The following is a 25,951-nucleotide window of genomic DNA, read 5'->3' as shown; positions in this document are numbered from 1 at the left end:
AACTGCTACAAACTACAGTATGTAACTATTTAATAGGTTTGTCTTCAAAAACAACAGTCAAAAAACAATACTAAACTGGTTTCTATTTGGTCAAAATGTTCAACATTAAAAAATACTAAACTGATCAACATACACTGTATTGTAAGTTTTTTTTTGGGGGGGGTAAGTTTTGAAGAGTCATTTTAAAAATTATCCAAGATAAGGGTGCCTGGCTGGTTCAGTCAGTGCTGTATTCAACTCTTAATCTCAGGGTCCTGAGTTCAAGCCTCATGTTGGGTGTGGAGCCTACTTAAAATAAGTATTATTTTATTATTAAAAAATTTTATTATTTATTATAATAAAATTTTATTATTAAAAAAAACTATTTAAAAAATTACCCAAAATAATGCCAGGTTTGGTGAAATGTTTGGTCTCCTTTCAACAATAGACAATTTAGGGGCACCTGGCTGGTTCATTTGGTGGAGCTTGTGACTTTGAGGTTGTGGGTTTGAGCCCCATGTTGGGTGTAAAGATTACTTAAAAAAAAAAAAAAAAAAACCCTAATGGACAATTTATATAATAAGTACTGACAGTCGTTAGCCGTTCCCTGAAGAATATAATTTCGGTGAATTAATGGCCTCAGAGTTCCCATTGGAAAGCAATGTTGACATAGTAGAGGAAATGCATGAGTTCTGGACTAGCGTTCTGATCCTAATTGAATTATTAATTATATGGTTTTTAACAAGAACTGTTCTAGGCACCTGATGCATATCAAGGAACAAAGCAAAGATTCCCTAGTCTCAGGGAATTTAATTACAATTTAGATTCCTGATAGGTGAAGAGTAGACCTAAACTGTTTTTATCAACTCCACAAGAAACATACTCTATAATTTCCAAAGCAACACCATTACATAAAGCTAAAGACATACCCCTCAATACAAACGTACCTCTCAATACCTTTCTTTCCAGAAGGCACTACACTCAACCATTATTGGCTGGGTTTTCAATAAAAATGCAAAGATTACTTTTAATCCTAGTTTTTGCAACTGACCCTACTAATAAGCAATAGTAAAAAATAGCCACATACAATATTTGCTTTTCACAAAAAGGCCCCTACTACAGAAAACAATCCTCCCCAAGTCATTTTTTTTTTTAAAGAGAGGGGGAGAGAGAGAGGATGGGGCGGGGGGGGGGGAGAGAGGCAGGCAGGGAGAGAGGAGGCAGCACCCTCCCTGCAGAGCAGAGAGCCCGATGTGGGGCTCGATCCCAGGACCCTGGGATTATGTTTTTAGAGGAAGGGAGGGGGGATGAGGCACTGAGCCGGGGCGGGGGGGGGGGGAGGGAGAGAATCTTAAGCAGGCTCCATGCCCAGCATGGAGCTCAGCCTCTCAACCCTGAGATCATGACCTGAGGCAAAATCAAGAGTGGGGGGGGGCACCTGGGTGGCTCAGTGGGTTAAAGCCTCTGCCTTCCGCTCAGGTCATGATCCCAGGGTCCTGGGATCGAGCCCCACATCGGGCTCTCTGCTCTGCAGGGAGCCTGCTTCCTCCTCTCTCCCTGCCTGCCTCTCTGCCTACTTGTGATCTCTGTCAAATAAATAAATAAAATCTTTAAAAAAAAAAAAAAAATCAAGAGTCGGATGCTTAACCTACTGAGTCACCCAGGCGCCAATCCCCAAGTCATTTTTTTTTTAAGATTTTATTTATTTATTTGACACACAGAGAGAGAAATCACAAGTAGTCAGAGAGGCAGGCAGAGAGAGAGGAAGGGAAGCAGGCTCTCCGATGAGCAGAGAGCCCGATGTGGGACTCGATCCCAGGACCCTGAGATCATGACCTGAGCTGAAGGCAGAGGCTCAACCCACTGAGCCACCCAGGCACCCCCCAAGTCATTTTTGAAACAATAGATCCACTCTGCTTAGACAATACACTCAAATTCTACATCTAACCCCTTCTATGCCCCGTTAACTTCTAGAGGCAAAATATCTCATCTGAGTCTTTTATGATTACTAACACTACTGCTGCTCTATTTCCAAGTAAAGAGATCCCTTCTAAAGCTTCAATGTTGTCCCACTATTCTAGGTAAGAAATAGAGGATTGTACACAGGGAGAATATCAGTCTTTTTGAAGGGGCATGCAATTAACCTACACATCTACTCTGTAAAACCCAATATATCACCTTCCAAAAATTGCATTTTTTATCAAATTATCACCCACTCTCCCACCCTTCCATCCCATAATGGCCAAGATGCCCCTTATTCAAAAGTAAATAACCAATAAGCACGAAGAGAAAGAAGTGAAGAGCAAATGAACATGTCTTAAGGGATAAAAAGGCCTAAGAGATAAATATTAAAGACAAGAAATGTTTGTGTTTGTTCTTTACATTATAAAAAGATTCAAAATCTCTCCTCTTTCAAAGTCAGTTAGTCATAAGTATATCCATTACAACTACCAAACTACTTGAAATAATGCAGTAACATCAACACTTATCTTTTCATAGTAGTAACTTTTCATGAGGGAATTACTAATATATAAATCAATCCATTTGATCTTTTTTTTTTTAAGATCTTATTTATTATATATTTGACAGAGATCACAAGTAGGCAGAGAGAGAGGAGGAAACGGGCTCCCCACAAAGCAGAGAGCCCGATGTGGGGCTCGATCCCAGGACCCTGGGATCATGACCTGAGACGGACACAGAGGTTTTAACCCACTGAGCCACCCAGGCGCCCCAACCCATTTGATCTTATATTTAGAAGAAAAGGCTGGTTTCCCCTCTTGTGACAGACCTTTATTTTACATCCTACACCAGCGACTAGAAGTACTACAGGCAGACTAAAAGGCAGAATCCTTAGCAGCTTCATATGTTATAACAGTGTTTAAATTAGAGCTGCCCAGGGGTGCCCAGGTGACACAGTCAGTTGAGCCAGACTCTCCAGTTCTGCTTGGGTCGTCATCTCAGAGTTATGAGATCAAGCCGTGTGTCAGGCTCCACACTCGATGCAGAATCTGCTTGGGATTCTCTCTTCCTCTCCCTCTACCCCACCCCCTCTCACTCTCTCAAATAAATTAAATAAAGAAATAAATGGATAAATAAATAAATAATGATACACACACACACACACACACACACACACACACACCCCCCGAACTCATGGTCCTGAGATTAAGAGTTACACGCTCTACCAAATGAGCCAGCCAGGTGGCTGTACTGGACTGTACACTTTAAAGGGATGAGTTTTATGCCATGTAGATTAAATCCCAATAAAACTTATTAAAAGAAAAAGATATGGGACACCTGGATGGCTCAGTCGGTTATGTGTCTGCCTTCAGCTCAGGTCACAATCCCAGGGTCCTGGGATGGAGTTTGGCATCTGGCTCCTCTCAGTGGGGAGCCTGCTTCTCCCTCTGCCTGCCTCTCCCCCTGCTTATGCTAGCACTCTCTTCTCTGACAAGTAAACAAATAAAATTTTTATTTAAAAGAAAGGGAAGGGAAGGGAGGTGAGGGAAGGGAAGGGGAGGGAAGGGGAGAGGGAAGAGGGGAGGGAAAGGGGAGAGGGAAGGAAGGGGTGGGGAGGGGAGAGGGGAGGGGGGAGGAGAAAAGAGAAAAAAAAAAAAGATACAGGGGCGCCTGGCTGGCTCAGTCTTTAAAACATAAAACTTGATCTCAGGATTATGAGTTTGAGACCCACATTTGGTGTAGAGATTAGTTAAATATTTTTTTAAAAAACAAAGACTAAGATAATGCCTGTCACTGTCCTCTACTACAAAAGATTTTGTTATCTCCTTTACTCACAAAGATCTGTGACCTCTAAGAAGGTATTATGCTAAGTGAAATAAGTCAACTGCAGAAAGATAATTATCATACGACTTCACTCATATGTGGAATTTAAGAAACAAAACAGGATCATAGGGAAAAGGAGGGAAAAATAAAATGAAACAAAATCAGAGGGGGAGACAAACTATAAGAGACTTTTTTTTTTCATAAGAGATTCTCAAGTATAGGAAACACAACTGAGAGTTGCTGGAGGGGCCATGGGTAGGGGACGGGGTAGTTGGGTGATAGGTAGTAAGGAGGGCACTGATGTAATGAGCTCTGGGTCTTACATGCAACTGATGAACCACTGAACTCTACCTCTGAAGCTAATAATACACTATATGTTAACTAACTGAAATTAAATTTTTAAAAAGATCTATGTTATCTCAATATAAATCAACCATATGCTCTGGTTCCCGTAACTGGGCATACCTGGAAGACATTTTCTATGTCAAGTGGGCCTGACTGGGAAGGTAAGTACCCCATTCCATTACTGGTGCCAGCCAAAATCTGCCATTTCCATTTCATGATGATACAGAATTCTTTCCGGAAATCTACCATGAAATAAATCTATATATAAAGTAGATTTATAAACATTTTAAAATAATTAATATATTCCACCTTTAATCACATTATCTTTTTGCCTAAGTACAAATAATCACTAAAGATGGCAAAAGACAGACTAAGGATCCCTAAAGCCAGCAAAAGGCAGTCAACCACAAATCCCCAGCCTCACTGGAGAAAAAGCTAATATTCTGAGAGATGTTTCTCTACTTCGAAGGACAGGGGGAGGAGTGGAAAAAGATGAAAGGAGGAATGATTTGTAATAGTCTCACGATTTGTGTTCTCTCTCTGCCAAAAAAAATAAATAAAAATTATTCATTTGTTATATAATCTTGGGTCTAGGAAAGACCCAACACAGGAGGTAAAACCTCTAAATCATAAAGAAAAGGACCACATGAATTCCATTTTTTGTTATTTGTTTCTGGAATGTCCATGTATATATATACCTACTAAGCATCCTACTAAGTCTACTATGTGCTATGTGATTTTTTTTTTTTAATTTTGTTTATTTGAGAGAGAGAGCTAGAGAGCTAGAGCACGCAGAGGAAGAGTGAGAGGCAGAAGCAGGCTCCCCGCTGAGCAGACAGCCCATTGTGGGGGCTTGATCCCAGGACTCTGAGATCATGACCTGCGCTTAACCGACTCAGACACCCTAGTGACCCACTATGTTATTTATTTAAATGTTTTACTGTAGAATCCTTCTGCAAATTCAATATAATTGTAATCTGAACGACTGTGTGATCTCCAAAAAAAAAAAAAAAAGAAAAGAAAGAGACCACACAAACCACAGAAAAATTATAGCCCCTAAATAACAAAACAGTCAAAAGATAAATGGGGAAAAATAGCTGTAACACACAAGAAATAAATGTTTTCCAAAATATACAAACAATGCTGACAAATCAAGGGAAACACAGGTCCAAACAAAAACAGGTAAAATATCTGAAATTCTTTTAAAATATGCAGATACTGGGGTGCCTGGGTGGCTCAGTCAGTTAAGTGGGTGACTGGCTCAGGTCAGGATCCCAGGGTTCTAGCATGGAGCCCCCCCATCAGGCGCCCCAGTCAATGGTGAGTCTGCTTCTCCCTTTCCCTCTGCCCCTCCTCCCACTTGCTCCCATGCTCTCTCTCTCTCTCTCAAATAAAATCTTTCTTAAAATTAATTAATTAAAATGTGCACATACACACAGAGGGTACCTGGTTGGCTCAGTCATTGGAGCATGTAACTCTTGATCTCAGGGTTGTGGGTTTGTGCTCCACACTGGGCATAGAGATTACTTAAAAACAAAATCTTAAAAATGAATAAAATACACATAAATAGTAAACAAAAAAAATACACTCAAAAACGCTGTTCAATTTTACTCAAAATTTTTTAAAATCTAAATTTTATTTATTCTTTTTTTTTTTTTTTTTTTTGGTCAGATATAGAGAGTGAGCACAGGCAGGCAGAGGCAAAGGGAGAAGCAGGTTCCCTGCCAAGCAAGAAGCCCAATGTGGGATGTGGGACTTGATCCCAGAATGCTGGGATCATGACCTGAGCCAAAGGCAGCCGCTTAACCAACTGAGCCACCCAGGTGCCCCAAGAAATCTAAATTTTAAAGAGGGTAAGATAACACAAAACCCAAAATTTTAATAATACCTAGGTACTAGTCTAACATAACAGACACTTTCATAAATTCTCTGAAGAAGTACACAAATCAGAAAAACCTTTTAGGAAGACAATTTGATAGTACTGATTAAGAATTAAGTACACATCCCTAGAAATTCCACTCACAGGGATTGATCACACATGTGCAATTGCAGACGTCTGCAAAGAGTACACAAACACTGCTTACTGCAACACTGCTTGTGCGGTGTAACGGGATAACCATTCCGCTTTCTGCCTATGTGAATTTGACTGCTCTAGGTACCTGCTACAGGTAGAATAACACAATACTTAGCCTTTTGGGACCTGACTTATTTCACTTAGCATAACTTTGTTTAGTTTTGGCTTTTAGAGTAGGCTCCCCACTCAGTCTGGAGCCCAGTGCAGGGCTTGAACCCAGGACCCAGAGATCAAGACCGAAGCTGAGATGGAGAGTTGGATATGTAATTGACTAGGCCACTCAGGAACCCCAGCATATTTTTTTTAAACAGGAAAAAAGCAAATTTAATAGGCATGCATACAGAGAATCCACAGAAATGTCAAATTCCCTCAGTGAGCACAGTTTCTTCAAGGTTCCTCCACGATGCAGCAGGAATCAGAATTTCCTCCCCTTTTTAAGGCTGAGTAATATTCCGCCGCGTGAAATCTGTTTGCCACAAACCCAATTAGCACACTCTGTTTATTCCCTCACGGGTCACAATACTGGCTGCTTCCATCTTTTGGCTATGGTGAATAATGCTGCTATGAACATAATAGATGACTTTTTTACATGAAAAGCTACTTACTGGTTCTGGCTCTACTTCAGAGGGTTTAAGAAAACTTGAAGACTGACGACAAGCTTAATTCAACCAACAAAACTAAATTCATCTGTTTACTGAATCTATGGTGAATGCCTAGAATCCTGTACATGAAAATTTGATGACTAATTTTTTTTAAAGATTTTATTTATTTATTTGACAGAGAGAGATCACAAGTACGCAGACAGGCAGGCAGAGAGAGAGAGGAAGGGAAGCAGGCTCCCCGCTGAGCAGAGAGCCCGATGCGGGGCTTGATCCCAGGACCCCGAGACCATGACCTGAGCCGAAGGCAGAGGCTTAACCCACTGAGACACCCAGGCGCCCCTTGATGACTAATTCTTAAGAAAAGCAATGTTTTCAGTAAAGCCTCAAATGAAAATTCTTCAAACTATTATAGGCATCATTACCTCAGTGGAAAGAAAAAAAATATATATATATATATATTATATACAAACATATCCATTATTTTATACCAATCTAATGAGAAACTATTTACTAAGTAAAATTAATTTGAGGGGTGCCTGGCTGGCTCAGTCAGTAGAGCATGTGACTCTTGATTTCAGGGTGGTGAGTTCAAGCCATGTTGGGCATAGAATTTACTTTAAAAAAATTTTTTTTCAGGGGCACCTGGGTGGCTCAGTGGGTTGGAGCCTCTGCCTTCGGCTCGGGTCATGATCCCAGGGTCCTGGGATCGAGCACTGCATCGGGCTCTCTGCTCAGCGCAGAGCCTGTTTCCCTTCCTCTCTCTCTGCCTGCCTCTCTGTCTACTTGTGATCTCCATCTGTCAAAAAAATAAATAAAATCTTAAAAAAAAAATTTTTTTTTCATTTTTTTTTTTTTTTTTAAATTTGACAGATCACAAGTAGGCAGAGAGGCAGGCAGAGAGAGACAGGAGGAGGAGGCAGGCTACCTGCTGAGCAGAGAGCCCGATACGGGACTCAATCCCAGGACCCTGAGATCATGACCTGAGCCGAAGGCAGAGGCTTTAACCACTGAGCCACCCAGGCGCCCCTTTTTTTCATTATTTTTTAACAAAAGGATAGTGCTCAGCTGACATGTAAACCTCTGAAAGATTATTCAATTATGAGGAAAAAAAATGGCAAAGATTCTATAATCTTTAGATCCTACTGGTGAGATCAAATAGGAAGACTGGGTATTTTAGCCAATCTTAGAAATAATTCATAAAGTACTCCTCTAGAGAACGGGAGAGAGGACTCTACTGGAAAAATCAAATATATAGTACAGGAATATGAGGACTACTAAGTTAACACTTGGACATTTGTTCTCACAATAATTCATTAACTTCATAAATGTGTCTGATTTACATAGTACTTTTCTGGGAGAAGTTCAAGTAAAATTAATTGTCAGTAGAATGCAAGTGATGATTATCCATTTCTTAGAGTAATGACAATAAATAAAACAGATGGAGAAAAGAGGAGCAAGGCAAGCTGATCAAAAAAAGGGAAGACTGGAGAGAACAAAGTGGAAGTAACAGAAGCCTAGAGAACAAGTAAGAGCAAAAATCCACATCAAGAGTCCCTAGTATGAATACAAAGGGCTCTTTGAAAACATGATTCCTACCTGGTTTACCAGAACTATTATTTACAACTACTGAGAAGAAATTCATTTTTAAGATTTTATTTATCTGAGAGAGAAAGAATGAGCGAAAGAGAGGGAAGGGAAGGGCAGAGTGAGAAGCAGGAGGAGACTCCCAGCTGTGCAGAGAGCCTGACGGGCGCCCCCATCCCAGGACCCTAAAATCATGACCTGAGCCAAAGGCAGATCCTTAACCGACTGAGCTAACCAGGCACCCCAAGAAATTCATTTTTAAACTTTTAACTTCTTAGTAAAATGATAATTTAAATAACGACTTTGGAAAACTTACAAATACTTCTAATACTTCCCTTGACTACTGACTTTTATCCTTATTTCATACCATATAGTTGCTAAAATAGAAGACAAAAACATGATCCCATCTTTTTGTAATGTACATAAATTACATATTCTTTTCATATTCCACTGTGAGTTTTTTTTGTAAAATCTTTGAAGACTACCTCTACTCCTAGATTTAGGAAATGAGTTATCACTCCTCAATCTTAAAAGGTCTTTGGATTTTTTTTTTTTTTTACTGAATTCCAGTGTTTTATAAACTTTTTTTTTTTTAAGATTTTATTTATTTATTTGTTAGAGAGAGAGAGAGAGAGTGAGCACAGGCAGACAGAGTGGCAGAGGGAGAAGCAGGCTCCCTGCGGAGCAAGGAGCCCGATGCGGGACTCGATCCCATGACGCTGGGATCACGACCAGAGCGGAAGGCAACCGCTCAACCAACTGAGCCAGGCAGGCGTCCCCAGTGTTTTATAAACTTTTAAGTAAAAGTGCTTCCCCATAAAGAACCTTGGCATGGAATTTACCCCATCCAATTAAAAAATAAGTTACAGGGCACCTGGGTGGTTCAGTCAGTTAAATGTGAGACTCTTGATTTCAGCTCAGGTCCTGGTATGAGGGTTGTGGGATCAAGCCCTGTAGGGGTCTCTGTGCTCAGCACAAGAGTCTGCTTATCCCTCTGCCCCTCCCCCTGCTCAAGCTCACTTGCTCTAAAAAGTACAAACTCTTTTAAAAAAAAAAAAAAAAAAAAAAAAAAAAGTCACGGGGCTCCTGGGTGGCTCACTGGGTTAAGCCTCTGCCTTCAGCTCAGGTCATGATCTCAGGGTCCTGGGATCAAGCCCCGCATCCAGCTCTCTGCTCGGCAGGCAGCCTGCTTGCTCCTCTCTCTCCGCCTGTCTCTCTGCCTATTTGTGATCTCTGTCAAATAAATAAATAAAATCTTTTAAAAATAAATAAATAAATAAATAAAATTTTTAAAGAAGTCATTGGGGTACCCGGTCGCTCAGCCAGGAACCTGCTTCTCCCTTCTCTGCCTGCCACTTCCCCTGCTTGTGTCCATCTCCCTGTCAAATGAATAAAATCTTAAAAAAAAAAAAAAAAAAAAAAGTCGCTAGTTTCTAAGCCAATCATTTTATTAAATATGCAAACTTCCCCAGTCAACATTTTAATTATATTAGTTATAATCTCTATAACTAAAAAGCTTTTTTTTAGGAAAAATAAAACATTCAAAAAAAACACACAGAACATTTTTAAAACAAAATTTCCTGTAAGATCAACACAAAGGAAATCAAATGTCATAACCCTGTGAGACCCAAAGCTGTGATGAAAGTTCCTTTTATACATCTACTTTTAGAATGACAAAGCAAATATATGCTAAAAAGGATAATCTGTGTCAAAAACCCCTGTGGAAAGGGTTACTTCACAAGAAAAATAGAGGAGTCAGTGTAAGAAAAATTAGAGTACAGCCTTACACACTTTACATGTAACAAAACATATACACCATTTTTTTTTTTTTAATTAACTGCAACATGGAGCGCCTGGGTGGCTCAGTGGGTTAAGCCTCTGCCTTCCACTCAGGTCATGATCTCGCATCATGGCTCTCTGCTGAGCAGGGAGCCTGCTTCCCCCTCTCTCTCTGCCTGCCTCTCTGCCTACTTGTGATCTCTGTCAAATAAATAAAATCTTTTTTTTTTAATTAACTGCAACATGCTGTTAAATTATTTAAAACTTTACAAATACCACTTAAGTCTTGACCCAGAAAGGCTACTTTTGACTGAAGAACAAAGCTGGTTAGCAGAATGATTCATTTCAAAGTGATACACTATGTTTTGTATGATGGCTACAACAGTATTTCTAGATACTAAATTCTCTTATAATCCAAATGAACATTAATACATACTTTTAAAAAATTTATAGCATTCCAGTGACCTCTAGGTCATCTTACGAATGACAGCTATAACAAGGATTTCTTAAACTGGAAAGACCCTAGGAATCTTATAACACAACCCACTTGGTTTCTGGGAGGAATTACATGTACCCACTTTAGGTAATAAATGTGTTATGTAGAGTTAGAGCATCTTATTTGACGTATAGCATCACATAACTAACTGAATTTTAAGAGCTCTCTATAAACGAGATTTTCGCAAATCTTGTTTCTTCTGATTAAAGCCTACAGAGGCACCTGGGTGACTCAGTGGGTTAAGTGTCCAACTGATTTCAGCTCAGCTCATGAGCTGAAGCCCTGCACTGGGTGTGGAGCCTACTTTAAAAAAAAACAGAAGTCAGTACTTATTATGGAGTTTAATTCTAATTACGGATGTGCCTGAAATTCCCGTCATTGAAAGAATTCAAGCTGACTAAAAGGAGCAACATTAGAAATATAAAGACTCCACGATTTCTAGGATAAGACTAGGAGTAAGAGGAAGAAAATGCAAAAACTTAAAAACAACAAAAAACCCATGGGGGAAAAAAAAAAAGCAGTTCTAACCACTAAGAGTACAATGAGTAAAAAAGAGGGGCAGGTCTCAAGCTATTCACCTACCACTATCTTTGTTTTATTTTCCAGTCCAAGTCTTTTGGTGAGTTTAACTTTTTCACCTCAACGTTTTTTTTTTTTTCTTTTTAAAGATTTTATTTATTTATGACAAAGAGATAGCAAGAGAGGGAACACAAGCACAGGGGAGCTGGAGAGGGAGAAGCAGGCTCCCTGCTAAGCAGGCAGCCTGTATGGGGTCCTCAATCCCAGGACCCTGGATCATGACCAGAGCAGAAGGCAGACACTTAACTGACTGAGCCACCCAGGTGCCCCTCACCTCAACCTTTCTACGTCAAAGCTAAAATTAGTACATAAATATGCTGCTACTATTCTGTTCTTAACCTAATGGTTTGTTTAAACCAATGGTTCTTAACTTTTTCGTGCCCTGGACTGACAGTCTAGTGAAACCGATAAACCCTTCCTCAGAATAATATTAATAAAATAAAATGAACAAGATTACAAAGAAAAGCAATTATACTGAAATACAATTACCAAAATACTTTAACATGGTTCCACTCAGGGGCGCCTGGGTGGCTCAGATGGATAGGCATCTGCCTTTGGCTTGGGTCATGATCCCAGAGTCCTGAGATCAGCCCCTAGTCGTAGGGACTCCCTGCTCAGCAGGGAGCCTGCTTCTCCATCTCCCTCTACCGTTGCCCCGGATTGTGCTCTCTTGCCCTGCCAAATAAATAAATAAAATCTTAAGAAAAAAAAAAAAAAATCAGAGGACAAAAGGTGATATTAACATACATCATAGAGAAAAAGAATTTTTTCTTTTTTCTTTTTTTTTTTTTTTAAGAGAGAGCATAGGGAGGGGCAGAAGGAGAGAGAGAATGCCAAGCAGGCTCCATACCCAGCCTGGAGCCCAACTTGGGGCTCTTATCTCATGGCCCTAAGATCATGACCTGAGGCCAAATAGTCAGATACCTGACTGACTGAGCTACCCAAATGCCCCGCGGACAAGAATGTTACCAGCAAAATTCACACAGTGAGAAACTCTATAGAACAATCAACCTGGTTTGCAACAAATTAAGTTGTAAGGAGAGAGGGAGATTAAAACCTACAGATTAAGAGACTTCAATAGCCAAAATGTTCATCAATAAGTAAATAAACAAACTGTAGTATCTCGACTAGGGTGGTGGTGGTGGTGGTGGTGGTTACAAGATGCCTACATTTCTCAAAATTCAACGAACTTCACACTTAAAATAAGTACATTTTATTGAATGCAAATTAAACCTCAATAATTTTTTTTTTAATTTACTAGGGCTTAAACTCACAACCCCAGTATCAGTCTCATGCTCTACCAAAGCCAGCCAGGTGTCCTCCCCAACTTTTTTTTTTTTAAGTTTTTCAATAAAATTTTTAAAGAATTACATATCACCAATTATAATTGGTGTACCTTAAATAGAGCCCGAGTTTTTAAAAAAACATTCCTAAAAAACACACACACAATCAATTACAAACTTGAATACTGACTGGATATATGAAATAGGAATATATCTTCTAGACATAAATACTGAAATATTTATGGATAAAATGTCTGGAATCTACTTCAAAATAATACAAACTGTACAAACTCCAGCATTCCAGGGCTTGTGCTAAAGAATAAGGGTCTTTTTTTTTTTTTTAAGATTATTTATTTATTTATTTGACACAGAGAGAGAAAGATCACAAGTAGGCAGAGACACAGGCAGAGAGAGAGGAAGGGAAGCAGGCTCCCTGCTGAGCAGAGAGCCTGACATGGGGCTCGATCCCAGCACCCTGGGATCATGACCTGAGCCGAAGGCAGAGGCTTTAACCCACTGAGCCACCCAGGCGCCCCAAGAATAAGGGTCTTAACTCATTAAGGAACCTGTTGGATAGGGACCAAGAGTATACAGAGGGAAGAGAAAAAGAAAGTTTTGAGTGCAGCCACTTTGGAAAACAGTATGGAGATTCCTCAAAACTTTTAAAAATAGAATTACCATATGATCCAGCAATTCACTTCTGGATATTTATCCAGAGAAAGTGAAAACACTAACAAGAGAAGATAATGTGCATCCCATGTTCACTGCAGTATAATTTCCAACAGCCAAGACATGGAAACAACCTAACTGTCCAGGGACTGAAGAACAGGTGAAGAAGATGTTTATATACACAATGGAGTACTAAACAGCCATAAAAAAAGAAGTCTTGCTATTTGAGACAACATGGATGGACCTTGAGAGCATTATACTAAATGAAGCCAGAGAAAGACAAGTATCATATGATCTCATTCTGTGTAAAATCTTAAAAACAACAACAAAAACCATAAGCTCACAGCTACAGAGAAAAGATGGGGGGGCAGTGATTAGAAGGGTGAAATGAGTGAAAGAAAGGGGGTCAAAAGGTACAAACTTCTAGTTAGACACCAGTCACAGGTATGTAATGTGCCACATAGTGACTAGTTATCAATACTATATTGCTTATTTGAAAGTTGCTAAGAAAGTAAGTCTTAAAAGTCCTCAACACAGGGGCATCTGGCTGGCTCAGTAGGTGGAACATGAGACTCTTGATCTTGGGGTTCTAAGTTCAAGCCCTAGACTGCATGTAGAGATTACTTAAAAAATTAAATCTTGGGATGTCCAACTGGCACAGTGGGGTTAGGTTCAGGTTATGATCCCAGGGCACTGGGATCGAGCCCTGAGTCAGCCTCCCTGCTCGTCAGGGAGTTTGCTTCTCCCTCTCCCCCCTGCTCCTGCTCTCTCTCAAATAAATTAAATCTTTAAAAAAAAAAAAAAGTCCTCACAAGAAAAAAAAAAATGGGGGGCACCCAGGTGGCTAAGTCAGTTAAATGTCTACCTTCAGCACAGGTCATGGTCCCAGCATCCCAGGATCAAGCCCCACGTCAGGCTCCCTCTTCAGCGGGGAGTCTGCTTCTCCCTCTCCCTCTGCACCTCCCCCCACTCATGCTCTCTAATAGATAAAATCTTTTTTTTTTTTTTTTTTAATAAATAATAAGGGCGCCCGCGTGGCTCAGCAGGTTAAGCCTCTGCCTTCAGCTCAGGTCATGGTCTCAGGGTCCTGGGATAGAGGCCTGCGTTGGGCTCTCTGCTCAGCGGGGAGCCTGCTTCCCCCTCTCCCTCTGCCTGCTTGTGATCTCTCTCTCTCTCTGTCAAATAAATAAATAAAATCTTTAAAAAATAAAATAAAATAATAAAAGAACAAGAAAAACATTTTTGTAACGATGTATAGTGACAGGTGTTAACTAGACTTACATGGTGGCCATAATGAAATATATACAAATATCAAATTATGTTATATAACATTATTAGTTTCAAGTATACATCAATTATAACTCTTTTTTTTTTTTTTTAAAGTTAAGGTCAGTAAGGTTTGGGGGAAGGTAGGGCAAAGATAAAATTTTGCTGAGATACCAAAGTGAGTGACTAACAACCAAATAAACGAAGGAATGATGATTCCTAATACTATTCCTAAGAAACAAACTTCTTCCTCACTATCTCCTCTTCTGTGTGACTCAGCATATAATAAAGCTCAGACAGATCCAGTGATTATACTCATGTCACCAAGTCAGTGGTGGCTTAGAACCAAAACTACGATATTAAGAGTCAGGTAGCTCTGTGTCTGATTTTGTTTTGTTTTCATTTTTATTTCTTTGACAGTGAGAGGGCACAAGTAGGGGGAGCCACAGGCAGAGGGAGAAGCAGGCCCCCCGCTTAGCAGGGAGCCTGACGTGGGACTCAATCCAAGATCCTAGGATCATGACCTGAGCTGAAGCCAGACACTCAACCAACTGAGCCACCCAGGCACCCTCCGTATCTGCTTTAAACCAGAGACAGGTGAATGTACTCATCCATTAAACTATCTCCTAGGAGAGGAAAATATTGAGGGCAAAAAATGCAAGTCACTTCCAGTCCCATCTTCCTTTCCTGTTCCTCACCCTCAAATGTTGGTTTCCAAAGAAAGTAGTTGAGAGGAAGGGAATGAGAAACAGAGGCAGCAGGGTGACAGAGGTGGGGGAAGTAGAGTGGTTTAGACATTAGCTACACTAAGAAGAGAACTGACTGGGCAAACAGAACTGACTGGGCAAATATAGTGAGAATAGCAGCAGTCAGGTTTCTCACTAAGAAAAAATTTACGAATATAAATATGCAGAGATTATGGGGCACCTGGGTGGCTCAGTCGTTAAGCATCTGCCTTCAGCTCAGGTCATGATCACAGAGTCCTAGGATCAAGCCCCCCCATCAGGCTCCCTGCTCAGCAGGAAGCCTGCTTCTCTCTCTCTTGTGTTCCCTATCTCGTAGTCTTTCTCTCTGTCAAATAAATGAATAAAATCTTTAAAAATATACATATTTTCAAAACTGGAGAGGTTAGAAAAAATCTTCAGGTATTGGAACATAAGTGAACTTTTTAAAAAATGGGACACAGAGATACAGATAATGTGTGTATGTATATATATATATATATATATATATATATATGTAAATATATATATATATATCATAGTTAAGTACCCACATGACACACATTTACTTAGCTACACTGAGCATCCAGGTGTTGGTTTCTAAATACCATCCTACACTAAAAGGAACTAGAATTTCTTGGAGAAATGACTGATTATAGGACAAGAAAAGTACATGATAAGCCTTTGTTATGCCTGAAATAAAGAAATGCTTCAATAGTGATGGAGAGATATCAAAAGGACACAACACCCAGTTTGAAAGCGCTCCAACTGGCCAAACCTAGAACAATTTGGGTATCGAATAAGCCCTGGACCAAAACTCACTGAAAAAAGTAGAAATCGTAAGTATTATACACATACACAGAAAGCTCCTACCTACAGGAAACTAAGTATAGAAGGAATCACAGCACTATATTTACCGGCAAGAGTTATCACTGTTAAGGCTGGTGACTGTAGGCTTGATAAAAGGAAAAGACTATAATATTAAGATATCTCCCCATAAAATGCTAATCAAATACAAAGGGAAAAATAGTAAAGATATTAACTTGACTAGGTGAGCAGTTAAACTAGTATCACCAGTGGTGGCACAGATCCATACTGTTTGCCTCCTTATATGCTACTCTGAGAAGAGCAAAGAATCATTTCTGTGGTATTCTTGCCAAGATGCATGCTCTGATCTGGTCATGAGGTAATACTGGACAGACTCAACTGGAGGGTTTATCCTGCAGAAGGAAAGGCCTATCCTTTTTAAGATTTTATTTATTCAGTTGAGAGAGAGAGTGCGCGCGAGGGAGCAAGCATGAGCAGGGGGAAGGGCAGAGGGAGAAGCAGACTCCCCACTGAGCAGGGAGCCCAACACTGGGCTCAAACCCAGGACCCTGGGATCATGACCCACGCTGAATGCAGATGCTTAACTGACTGAGCCACCCAGGTTCCCCAAAAGACCTGTGCTTTCTAAGACTATCAGGCACATGAGAATTAGGGTAAGACTGAGAAAGTATTCAGAACGATGAGACACAGCCACCAACAGCAACACATGGCTAAGCTCCTGGACGGAAAATGGAACACTGTGGGGATGGCTGGTATCTGGTGAATGGGGTCTATGGACTGGGCAGTAGTATGGCACCAATACTGACTTCCTGGCTGGGAAAACAATGAGGTGCAATGCAAGAGTGTCCTTGTTTTGGGAGGTATATACTAGAGACTTTAAGGGTAACAGGGTATCATGCCACAAAAAGACAAGAGAGAGTAACGGAGCAAATGTCACAAAGTGCTAACAACTGAGGAATGTGATGAAGGGAATGTGGGAATTCTTTGTACCATTCATGAACTATATTCCAAAATAAATTTTAAATGAGAAAAATATTACTGGTAAGAAAGAAGTGGATCTAAACATGGTCAGACACTCATTCTGGTATATCAAATGCCATTTTATCTTCCCTTTTATTTTTTTAAACTAAGGAGAGTTAGTGTTTGGGTTTTTGTTTTTTTTTTTTAAGATTTTATTTATTGGGGCGCTTGGGTGGCTCAGTCTTTAAGCATCTGCCTTCGGCTTGGGTCATGATCCCAGGGTCCTGGGATAGAGTCCCACATGGGGCTACCAGCTCGGTGGGAAGCCTGCTTCTCCCTCTCCCACTCCCCCTGCTTGTGTTCCCTCTCTCACTGTTTCTCTCTGTCAAATAAATAAATAAAATCTTTAAAAAAATTTTTTCTATTTATCTATTTATTTGACAGAGAGAGAGAGAGAACAAGTAGGAAGAGCAGCAGGCAGAGAGAAAGGGAGAACCGGGCCCTCCGCTGAGCAGGGAGCCCAATGTGGGGCTCAATCCTAAAGCCCTGGAATCATGACCTGAGCCAAAGGCAGCTGCTTTAACTGTCTGAGCTACATAGGTGCCCCACAATACCATCTTTTCAAAGAGGCCTTACTCATTCCTCCCACCCCCATGACTCTCTATCCCCTCCTTTGCTTTAATTTTCTTCATAAATCAAGACAGGCCACAATTGATAGTTGTTTGGGCTAACTGCTGGGTACACAGGATTCACTTACTATTTTTCTCTTTTTATATGTGTCCAAAATTCTCCAAAGTATAATTTTTAAACTATAAAACAGTAATACATATGTATCTTTATTAATACATTAAAGTATCTAGCAGCAAGTCTAATAGCTACTTTAGTTTCTAAGTTGTGATGAGCAATTTTTATTTACAAACATGGAAATGAGGAAGTTAGAATCCTCTGCAGGGTGCCTGGGTGGCTCAGTCCACCAAGCCTCTGACTTCTGCTGTCATGATCTTGGGGTCCTGGGACCAAGTCCTGCAAGGAGCCACTCCTTAGGCTCTGTGCTCAGTGGGGAGTCTGCTTGTCCCTCACCCTGTCCCTCTGCCCTCCACCCCCCAACCTCATGTGCATGTACTCTCTCAAATAAATAAAATCCTAAAAAACTAAAAAACAAAACAAAGCAAAAAAACCCAAGGTGATTTTTAAGAAATCCTGAATACAAGAGAGCCTTTACTACAGTGTAACAGCGTAATTTTTTAAAAATTAACACCTGAGACAAAAAAATTTACCACCTACCAACTTAGTGATGACACGAATCACTGCATGCCAGATGTCATTTTGTAAAATACAAAAAATTTTTAAAAGATTTACTTATCTGAGAGAGAGCGAAAGCGTGTGCATGCTGTGTGTGCTCAGGGATAGGGACAGAGGGAAAGAATCTCAGGCAGACTCCGCTGAGCAGAGAGCTGAAGGTAGGGGCTCAATCTCACAATCCTGAGCCGAAACCAAGAGTCTGAGGCCTAACCGTCTGAGCCACCCAGGTGCCCCTGAAATACAAAATGTTTAAGAGGAACACAAATGTCCTAGTTTTTGAATGAAAGGAATAAAATGAGGTGAAGGTTTAAAAAAATCAATTTTAAGAATCCATAAATGTGTGGATATATATATGTATTATGTGTTATATATATTATATATACATAAAACTACAAATGCATTACACACAGAAGTTCATATACTGCGTGTAAACATGATAGGAACGTAACCATCAAAGTCTATATAAGGTACACTCAAAAAACTGCCATTCCATTTGTCAAAATTCTCAAGTAAGCCAAAGTCTGCACTTAACAAAGACATATATTACAGGGCGCCTGGGTGGCTCAGTGGGTTAAAACCTCTGCCTTCGGCTCAGGTCATGATCCCAGGGTCCTGGGATCAAACCCCGCATCCTGCTCTCTGCTCAGCAGGGAGCTGCTTCCTCCTCTCTCTCTCTGCCGCCTCTCTGCCTGCTGGTGATCTCTGCCTGTCAAATATATAAATAAAATCTTAAAAAAAAAAAAAAAGACATATATTACTCTAGAAGTTTGGTATGCTGGACTAAAAAATCTAACACCAAAACAAGTAATAGGACAAACAACTGTGTTTCCCATTTGAATTTTCCCCCAAATACTCCTTAACTGTAAGAACTGGAGTGGTTCCTTACATAATAAAAACCTTTATGTTAAATTTCAGTTTATCTCTATATTCAAAATGAACTCCTAAGTAATTAAATCCAAGAATTCACTAAATTTAGTTAGCATTTTACAGAGACATTTCTTTGTGGGTTTCAGATGTTTACAATTTTCAACCTGGCAGATAAAGACGCACGTGGGGGGGGGGGGTGTCCTCAATATTGTAATACTGTACAATTGTACTGAGAACATCTCTTCACAGAAAAGCGTATTTCCGCACAGCGAAAACAGGTAGAATACAAAAATTATATAGTTTCTAATAAAACAATTAAACATCCTAACTGGTTTTCACAACAGAGTATGCTATTTTCCTTTCTTTTCTTTTTTAAAGATTTTATTTGACACAGAAAGATAGGAAACACAAGCAGGGGGAGTGGGAAGGAGAAGGAGGCTTCTCACAGAGCAGAGAGCCCAATGCAGGGCTCGATACCAGAACCCCAGGATCATGACCTGAGATGAAAGCAGACTCTTAAAAACTGAGCCACCTGGGCACCCCCAGAGTATGCTATTTTCACTCAAAACATGAGTAGCTCTAAGGCAAATAATAGAAATAATAAATAAAGATAGCAGTAAAGTTTAGAAATTTAACTATAGAAAAGTATTACTTTATTTTGTCTCCTTGTACAGCAGGCTAATATAGGTGTGTTTCAAGGGCTTGAACATTTATTACAAAGCATCCAATAAGGAAATTCAGGAGCCCAATTTTAATAACGATATATACTAAAGGTGTCTGCAGACCACAATGCTTACTCTAAATAATGTGGACTAGTTAACTACAGCTCAAACACCACAGATTCTTATAAGTAAAAACAGAAATATGTCATCTCCAATTGTATATGCTAGTTCTCAGAAACTATTTCAAAGATTTTTTTATTTTTATTTTAAGATTTTATTTATTTAGGGGCACCTGGGTGGCTCAGTGGGTTCAAAGCCTCTGCCTTCGGCTCAGGTCACGGTCCCAGGGTCCTGGAATCAAGCCCCGCATTGGGCTCTCTGCTCAGTAGGGAGCCTGCTTCCCCCTCTCTCTCTGCCAGCCTCTCTGCCTTCTTGTGATCTCTGTCATATAAATAAATAAAATCTTTAAAAATAAAAAAAGATTTTATTTATTTATATGACAGAGACATAGAGAGAGAGGGAACACAGGCAGGGGGAGTGGGAGAGGGAGAAGCAGGTTTCCCGCTGAGCAGGGGGCCCGATATAGGGCTCGATCCCAGGACCCCAGGATCATGACCTGAGCCAAAGGCCAACGCTTAACGACTGAGCCACCCAGGCGCCCCTCAAACGTTTTTGGTTTTTGTTTTTTTTTTTTTAATTTAAGCAAAATTTCAAAGTAAGGAGAAAGTAAGACTTAAAAGACTATCTGGAAAAACTTTTACATTACCACTATCTTCAGAACTTCTATATAAATCTTCCCCAAGCATGAATGTTCACAGGATTAGAAGTGCCTCATAAATCAAGCCTGAAATCTCTTCATAAGCTTACCAAACAATACAATGCCTGAGCAATCAAGAATCTACAAGAAAGGCAGTTTGAAAAGGGTGCCCTCCACAAGTCAAACATCACCAATCTTCCTGGCACTGAGCCCTATTTTCCCCCAATCTGCCAGAGGCATCCTCCTTAGGAAATAAAATACAACATTTCAAGCATTCTGTATTAATTTTTAATGCTATTTATCACGGTAACTGAATTTTATTTTTTAACTGTACAAAAGCCCGTCACAAAAATATCAAAATTCTAACATTCAAAACCAGAGCTGTTTCTACATAGAAACTGGCTGGGCTCTAAAAAAGAAACGATGTAGCAATGATGTAAGGCTAGGGTGAGTCAAATTTGTTTGAAGTCTAAAAATACCTCTAGTTATAGAATACTAAAGACAAGGAAATTCTTCCACTATATTTTTACTGTGTCCCCAAAGTAAAGATATCCAAATACATGTAACACGTATTCCAGCTATTTTAACTCAGAAAACCATTGTAATATTTAAAATTAGCAAAGCCAAAAATACATTTTTAAATGGGTCTCATTCTTTGACAAAATTTTTACATAAGCTGCTACCTTGCTCTACCTCTGCACAATCTTTAACGTCTTCTCTAAAACTGGGGATGGACGGGAAGAACCTGAAAATGTGATTTACTTAAAATAGGCAAATAAGATAGAGAATTTTATATTCTTTAAAGGGCTCTATTCGTTCGCTCATTCTAATTCAGGGAATCATCTTTGCACACACCTCTCTCTCTTACAACTAAAAGACAGCAACCAATTGTTGTTTAACTCCTCCCTTCCCCCTTCAACCCAGCTAACATACAAAGGAAAGGACTTTCTCTATTGTGCAAATTCAGTCCCTGCAACAGATCTTTGTTAACTAAAATCTGATTCAGAAATAGTCCTCATTTAATTTTTTTCAGCGGCATATTAAAAAACTGTAAAGAAAATGAACACAACAAATATATTCTATTGCAAGAAGATAAAGCCAAATTTTGAAAATGCTCTGATTGTATTTTAAAGACTGGGTCTTTCTTTAGTACGAACGGGAAAAAAGCCATTATCAGCATCCTTCCCTCAATCTATTTTCCACCAAAAATACTGACCATTGTAAATAATAAAAATAATACACTGTAAATAACACATAAAAGATTTGGTTCTGACCCCTCCCCCAAACACACACAAAAGTGCCCTCTAAGCTGCCCTGCTTCCAAAACTGGTTTAATCTTTAAAAAAACAACAAAAACAAAACCCCAAACACTTACTACAATAGCCTAATCAGTGTTACAAGAATAATTCTGAAAACGTTTTATGTAACATATTCCCAATTTACACCTCTTAATCCTGTAAAACAGTTATTAGTTAATGTTGTAATTAGCAAGGGAAAAGGGTGAAAGCTGGTAAAAGGTATTAGAGGGTTTCTCTCATCTTGAGTTCTAGAAAACACTAGAAGTGTATATCCTTATATTTTCTTACACAGCTATCATTCTGGTACAACTACCTTTTTATCCCTTTCACTTAAATTACTGAAATTTCGTTTTCCCCTGTAGCAATCACACATTTTACAAAACATTTTCTACAACAGGGATAAAAGGCTTTGAATTCCTCCAGACAGGGTCCATTTAACTCCACAGCTGGAAAAGCAAAAACATTTCTTATACATATGTAAGAATAAACAAGAAACCATAAATAGAGATTACCTGTCCCGTGGATTGGGTGGGATGTGGGGGATGGGAACTGGGAATCCCGAGGTCAGGGGTGAAGGGGAGATTTTTCTCTGTAAACCCCTCACACTCTTTAAACCCATAAGAATGCACTGCCTTTTCAGAGAGCTAAGGACGTTTGTCCTAATTTTTTAAAAAATCGCTTTTAACATAAAGGAGTGTCATGGACACACGGTCTGCTTAGTTCTAACAGAATCTGCTTTTGGTAGCATCTGCTTGTGCTCTGCCATAGGTGAGATACCCCTTTAAACGCAGTGTGCCCGCTAAGCCCTGTTTAATACAGTAACGTTCCTCCAGACCTCCGCTTTCGAAGGCAGCTCGCATCCTCCGCCCCCTCCTCCCTCTGTGCATTCTGAGAGCTGCTCGGCTGATTCCCACATACAGTGGGTCCTGGCCGCCATTTTAGAAAGTCATTCACACAAGCCGGACCGCAGCACCATCCACTTAAAAATCTCCCAAAACTCCCACGGACGATCTCCTCTCCGCATTCCCTCTCCCCTCATCTTGAGAGGAGTCAAACTCCCTGCAAGAGGTATGCAATGTCTCTGGAATGTGCATAATGCGAAATGACACGTCTGGCCACAGAACACTGAGGAGCAACGTGAATGCTGCAATGCACGTGTTTGCACGTCGGTACAGCCGAATTTCCCAGAGACCTACAGAGAAAGTCCACAGGAGTTAAAAGTGAGCACACCTAAAGTGGCTTTTCCACTCCGATAATCTGCACCTAGAGGACTTTCCCACCAAAGCCCTGAAGACAGTGGGGCGGTGGGTGGAGGTAAAGGGTGGAGCCGCGCCAGGGAGGGAAAAGTTCCCATCTGCTTCCCCACTGAGCCCAGGGTCTCGCTCCCCTTTACCAGCGGGGTAGAGGTGAGTTTTTGCTCCCTGCCTGCCCCTGCCTGGTTTTTCAGCACAACGTAGTAAACACCGGGAGAGTCCCTGGAAGCGCGCCTCCCCCAGCCCTGCCGAGGACAGCCTGAGCAGGTTATGAATGGCCTCACTATTGCCGGCTCCTTTTCACACGCGGACACGCGCAGACGCGCGCTCCAGCGGTGAAGATTTAATACCCCAGTAACAGCAACCACCAACAGAATCAATGATCCTCCATTTAAAAAGACGGAGTGGATCCAGCTCTGCTGCCTCTGCTTCCATTTCCCTATCCAAGCTGCTCAGGAGCAAGCGACGCAATCTGTTTTTCCCATGGTGACTCACTAATAAGGGCGCTCCATAATTTCCTCCACTCACTAGATAGTAAGAGGAATTAGGAGTAAACCGAACTGAAGATCGTTCCGGGTCTGGAATATCGCAAGGAACGGTAATTTTCGAGGACGAGCACGGATCTGCTACAGTCCGCCTCATTCTGCACCAAGCTTAAGCACATCGTCACTTTCAGTATGTTACACCGAGGACTCTACCCGTCAGGGTACGCAAACGTTCCACAAAGAAAGCAGGCGCTTGAATGCTACCGTAGCAGAGGTACCAAAACAGTGATCCCAACATCTCACCGAAAAAAAATATTCTTCAAAGTTTAAAAAAACTACATCTCCTGATCTTAAAAGACGCGCATTCTTCCAACGACCGGTTCAAGAACTCTGGGCGGGAGGGAATCGCCGTTCTTTCCAAGGCGGCCCCTCAGCGCTAACCCCGCGCGGCCGCGGAGGTAGCGATCCCGAGGCTCTAAGGCTCCGGCGCCCGCTGGGCACCGTCCTACCCGCCGTGGGGCTTCCCCTGAAAGCCCTCGGTCCTCACCACCGTCCTCACCCAGGGACCCCAGAGGGCTGAGGCGGACTGGAAGGCGAAAAGAGCCGAAACAGGCGCACCAACTTATTTTCAGACATCATACTCGCTAGCCAACCCCGAAAAAAATAATTAAAAAAAAAAAAAAAAAAACACAGGAGAAATGTGAGCTTGCCATTTCCCTGTAGTTTCTAGGTCTGTAAGCCGTTCGGGAGCGGTGCCCAGAACCTCGTAGTTGCCCGGGTTCCGAGCTGCTCCCACACCACCTACCGAGCCGTGTGTCTGGGTGAAGCCTCTCATGTCGCACAAACCCCTCTCCCCGCTAGACATTTCCAAGCGTCGGCAGGGCGAGGAGCGGGACTTGCGGCGGGACTCCGGAGTTGGCCGCGCCGGGACGGGGGTCCGGGGCGGCGGTGCGCAAGGACGCGACCCTACTCCCGCCCCGCCGGCTTGCGGGCGCCCTCCCGGCGCCGGTTCCGCGGAGGCCGAGCGACAGCCTCCTCCTCGCTGGGGCGGGAGAGGGCGGCAGCCGGACCGCTCCGCCGAGGCCCGAGGCCCAACGCCGCGACGCGGGCCGAGCGGCGGCCAGACAACCGCGCGCCCCCCGCACCCGTCCGTGGGTCTGGCCCGGGTCCCCTCAGCAGTTCCGCGCACGGGGAGGGGCCGGCAACGGGCCGGGCGGGCAGCAGCGCCCGAGGGGAGAGCGCGGCCCCGGGCCGCGTGTCACTCACCGTTTGAAATGCTCGATGATCTTCTCTTCCCGCACGTTCTCCGGTAAGTTGCCCACCCAGAGGTGCCTCGTTTCCCGGACCATGCTGGGCGGTGTGCCGGCGACCGCTGGTGCGGGTTCTCCCTCGCCGGCTTCGTACGAGCCCGTCAGCGCCGGGAGGCGGGCGCCGAGGCGGCGGCGGCGGCGGCTGCGGCGGTGGCGTCGGCAGCGGCGGCGGCTCCTCCGGCTCCCCCCCGTGCAGAGACCATCCCTCTCCCCCAGGTTCTGACTCTCGGGCCTCGCAGCTCCGCTCTGCCGCCACCACACACCCGAAGCCGACCCTCGCGCTCCGGCGGCGCATGCGCCCGGGCGGCGGCGGGCGGGGGAGCGGGGAGGAGGGGCGAGCGGGACCCGGGCGGCAGCGACTACGACGGAGCTGGCGCTGTGGCAGCCGGACGCTTCCCACCGGTGCGCGCGGCCCGCCTCCCTCGCCGCGGGCACGCGCGCGTCCGCCCGCCCGCCCGCCGAGGCCGAAACGCCGAGTTCCTCCCAGCCGGCGCGCAGGCGCGCGGGGGAGGGAGGAACGCGGGGCTTGAAAGGAACGCTCGCGCGCCCGAACCTGATGCGCAGGCGCGCAGGCACACAGGGAGTGGGCCGCGGGGCGGGCGCTCGGTCAGACCTGGGGCGCTGAGCTTCTAGAGACGGGGACGGTCTCCAGCCCCTCAAGCAGGGCTCCCAGGCGCCGGCCTAGAGGAACAAAAGAGAGAAAGGGAGTTGGTTTTGATAGCGCTGCGTGTCAGAGCGGCTGCCGGTGCCTCTCCCCGGAGAAGCCAGGACTCCTGACCTTACTCACCCTTCGGCCAGGAGCTGGCCGTTTCCGGGCACCAGGATCCCCGCCTGCTTGGGAAAGTGTCAGAACAAGGCCGCCCTTCTCACCGCCAGGCGAAGCAGTGACGGGATCAGAAGCCCATCCCTCTCAAGAATAATTTGCCGTAACGTTAAGCAACTATTTTATATAGGATCTTGCGAAATGTTTTGCAAGATACGTTATGGTATACCAGGAATAGAACTGAAAGGAGACGGCTACGTGTCTAATATTGTAAAAAGGATTTATATAGAGAACTTACTGTAATT

The 25,951-nt window shown here is 42.5% G+C and overlaps 1 protein-coding gene across 3 annotated transcripts in view; it reads right to left on the bottom strand.

Annotated features, from left to right (window-relative positions):
* SPEN (spen family transcriptional repressor) overlaps nt 1-25,245 on the bottom strand; it is a 96,615-nt gene extending 71,370 nt beyond the window's left edge. For all 3 annotated transcript variants that reach the window (XM_032863505.1, XM_032863507.1, XM_032863506.1), the window contains exon 1: nt 24,840-25,245. In XM_032863505.1, coding sequence (XP_032719396.1) covers nt 24,840-24,922 — 83 coding nt within the window. In that variant the 5' untranslated portion in view covers nt 24,923-25,245. The remainder of the gene's footprint in view (nt 1-24,839) is intronic.
* Between the last annotated feature and the right edge of the window lie 706 nt (nt 25,246-25,951).

This window comes from Lontra canadensis, unplaced genomic scaffold (assembly GCF_010015895.1).
Source record: "Lontra canadensis isolate GAN:19392208 unplaced genomic scaffold, GSC_riverotter_1.0 scaffold25, whole genome shotgun sequence".
Taxonomy (NCBI): Eukaryota; Metazoa; Chordata; class Mammalia; order Carnivora; family Mustelidae; genus Lontra; species Lontra canadensis.
This window is presented reverse-complemented; position numbering and strand designations above follow the sequence as displayed.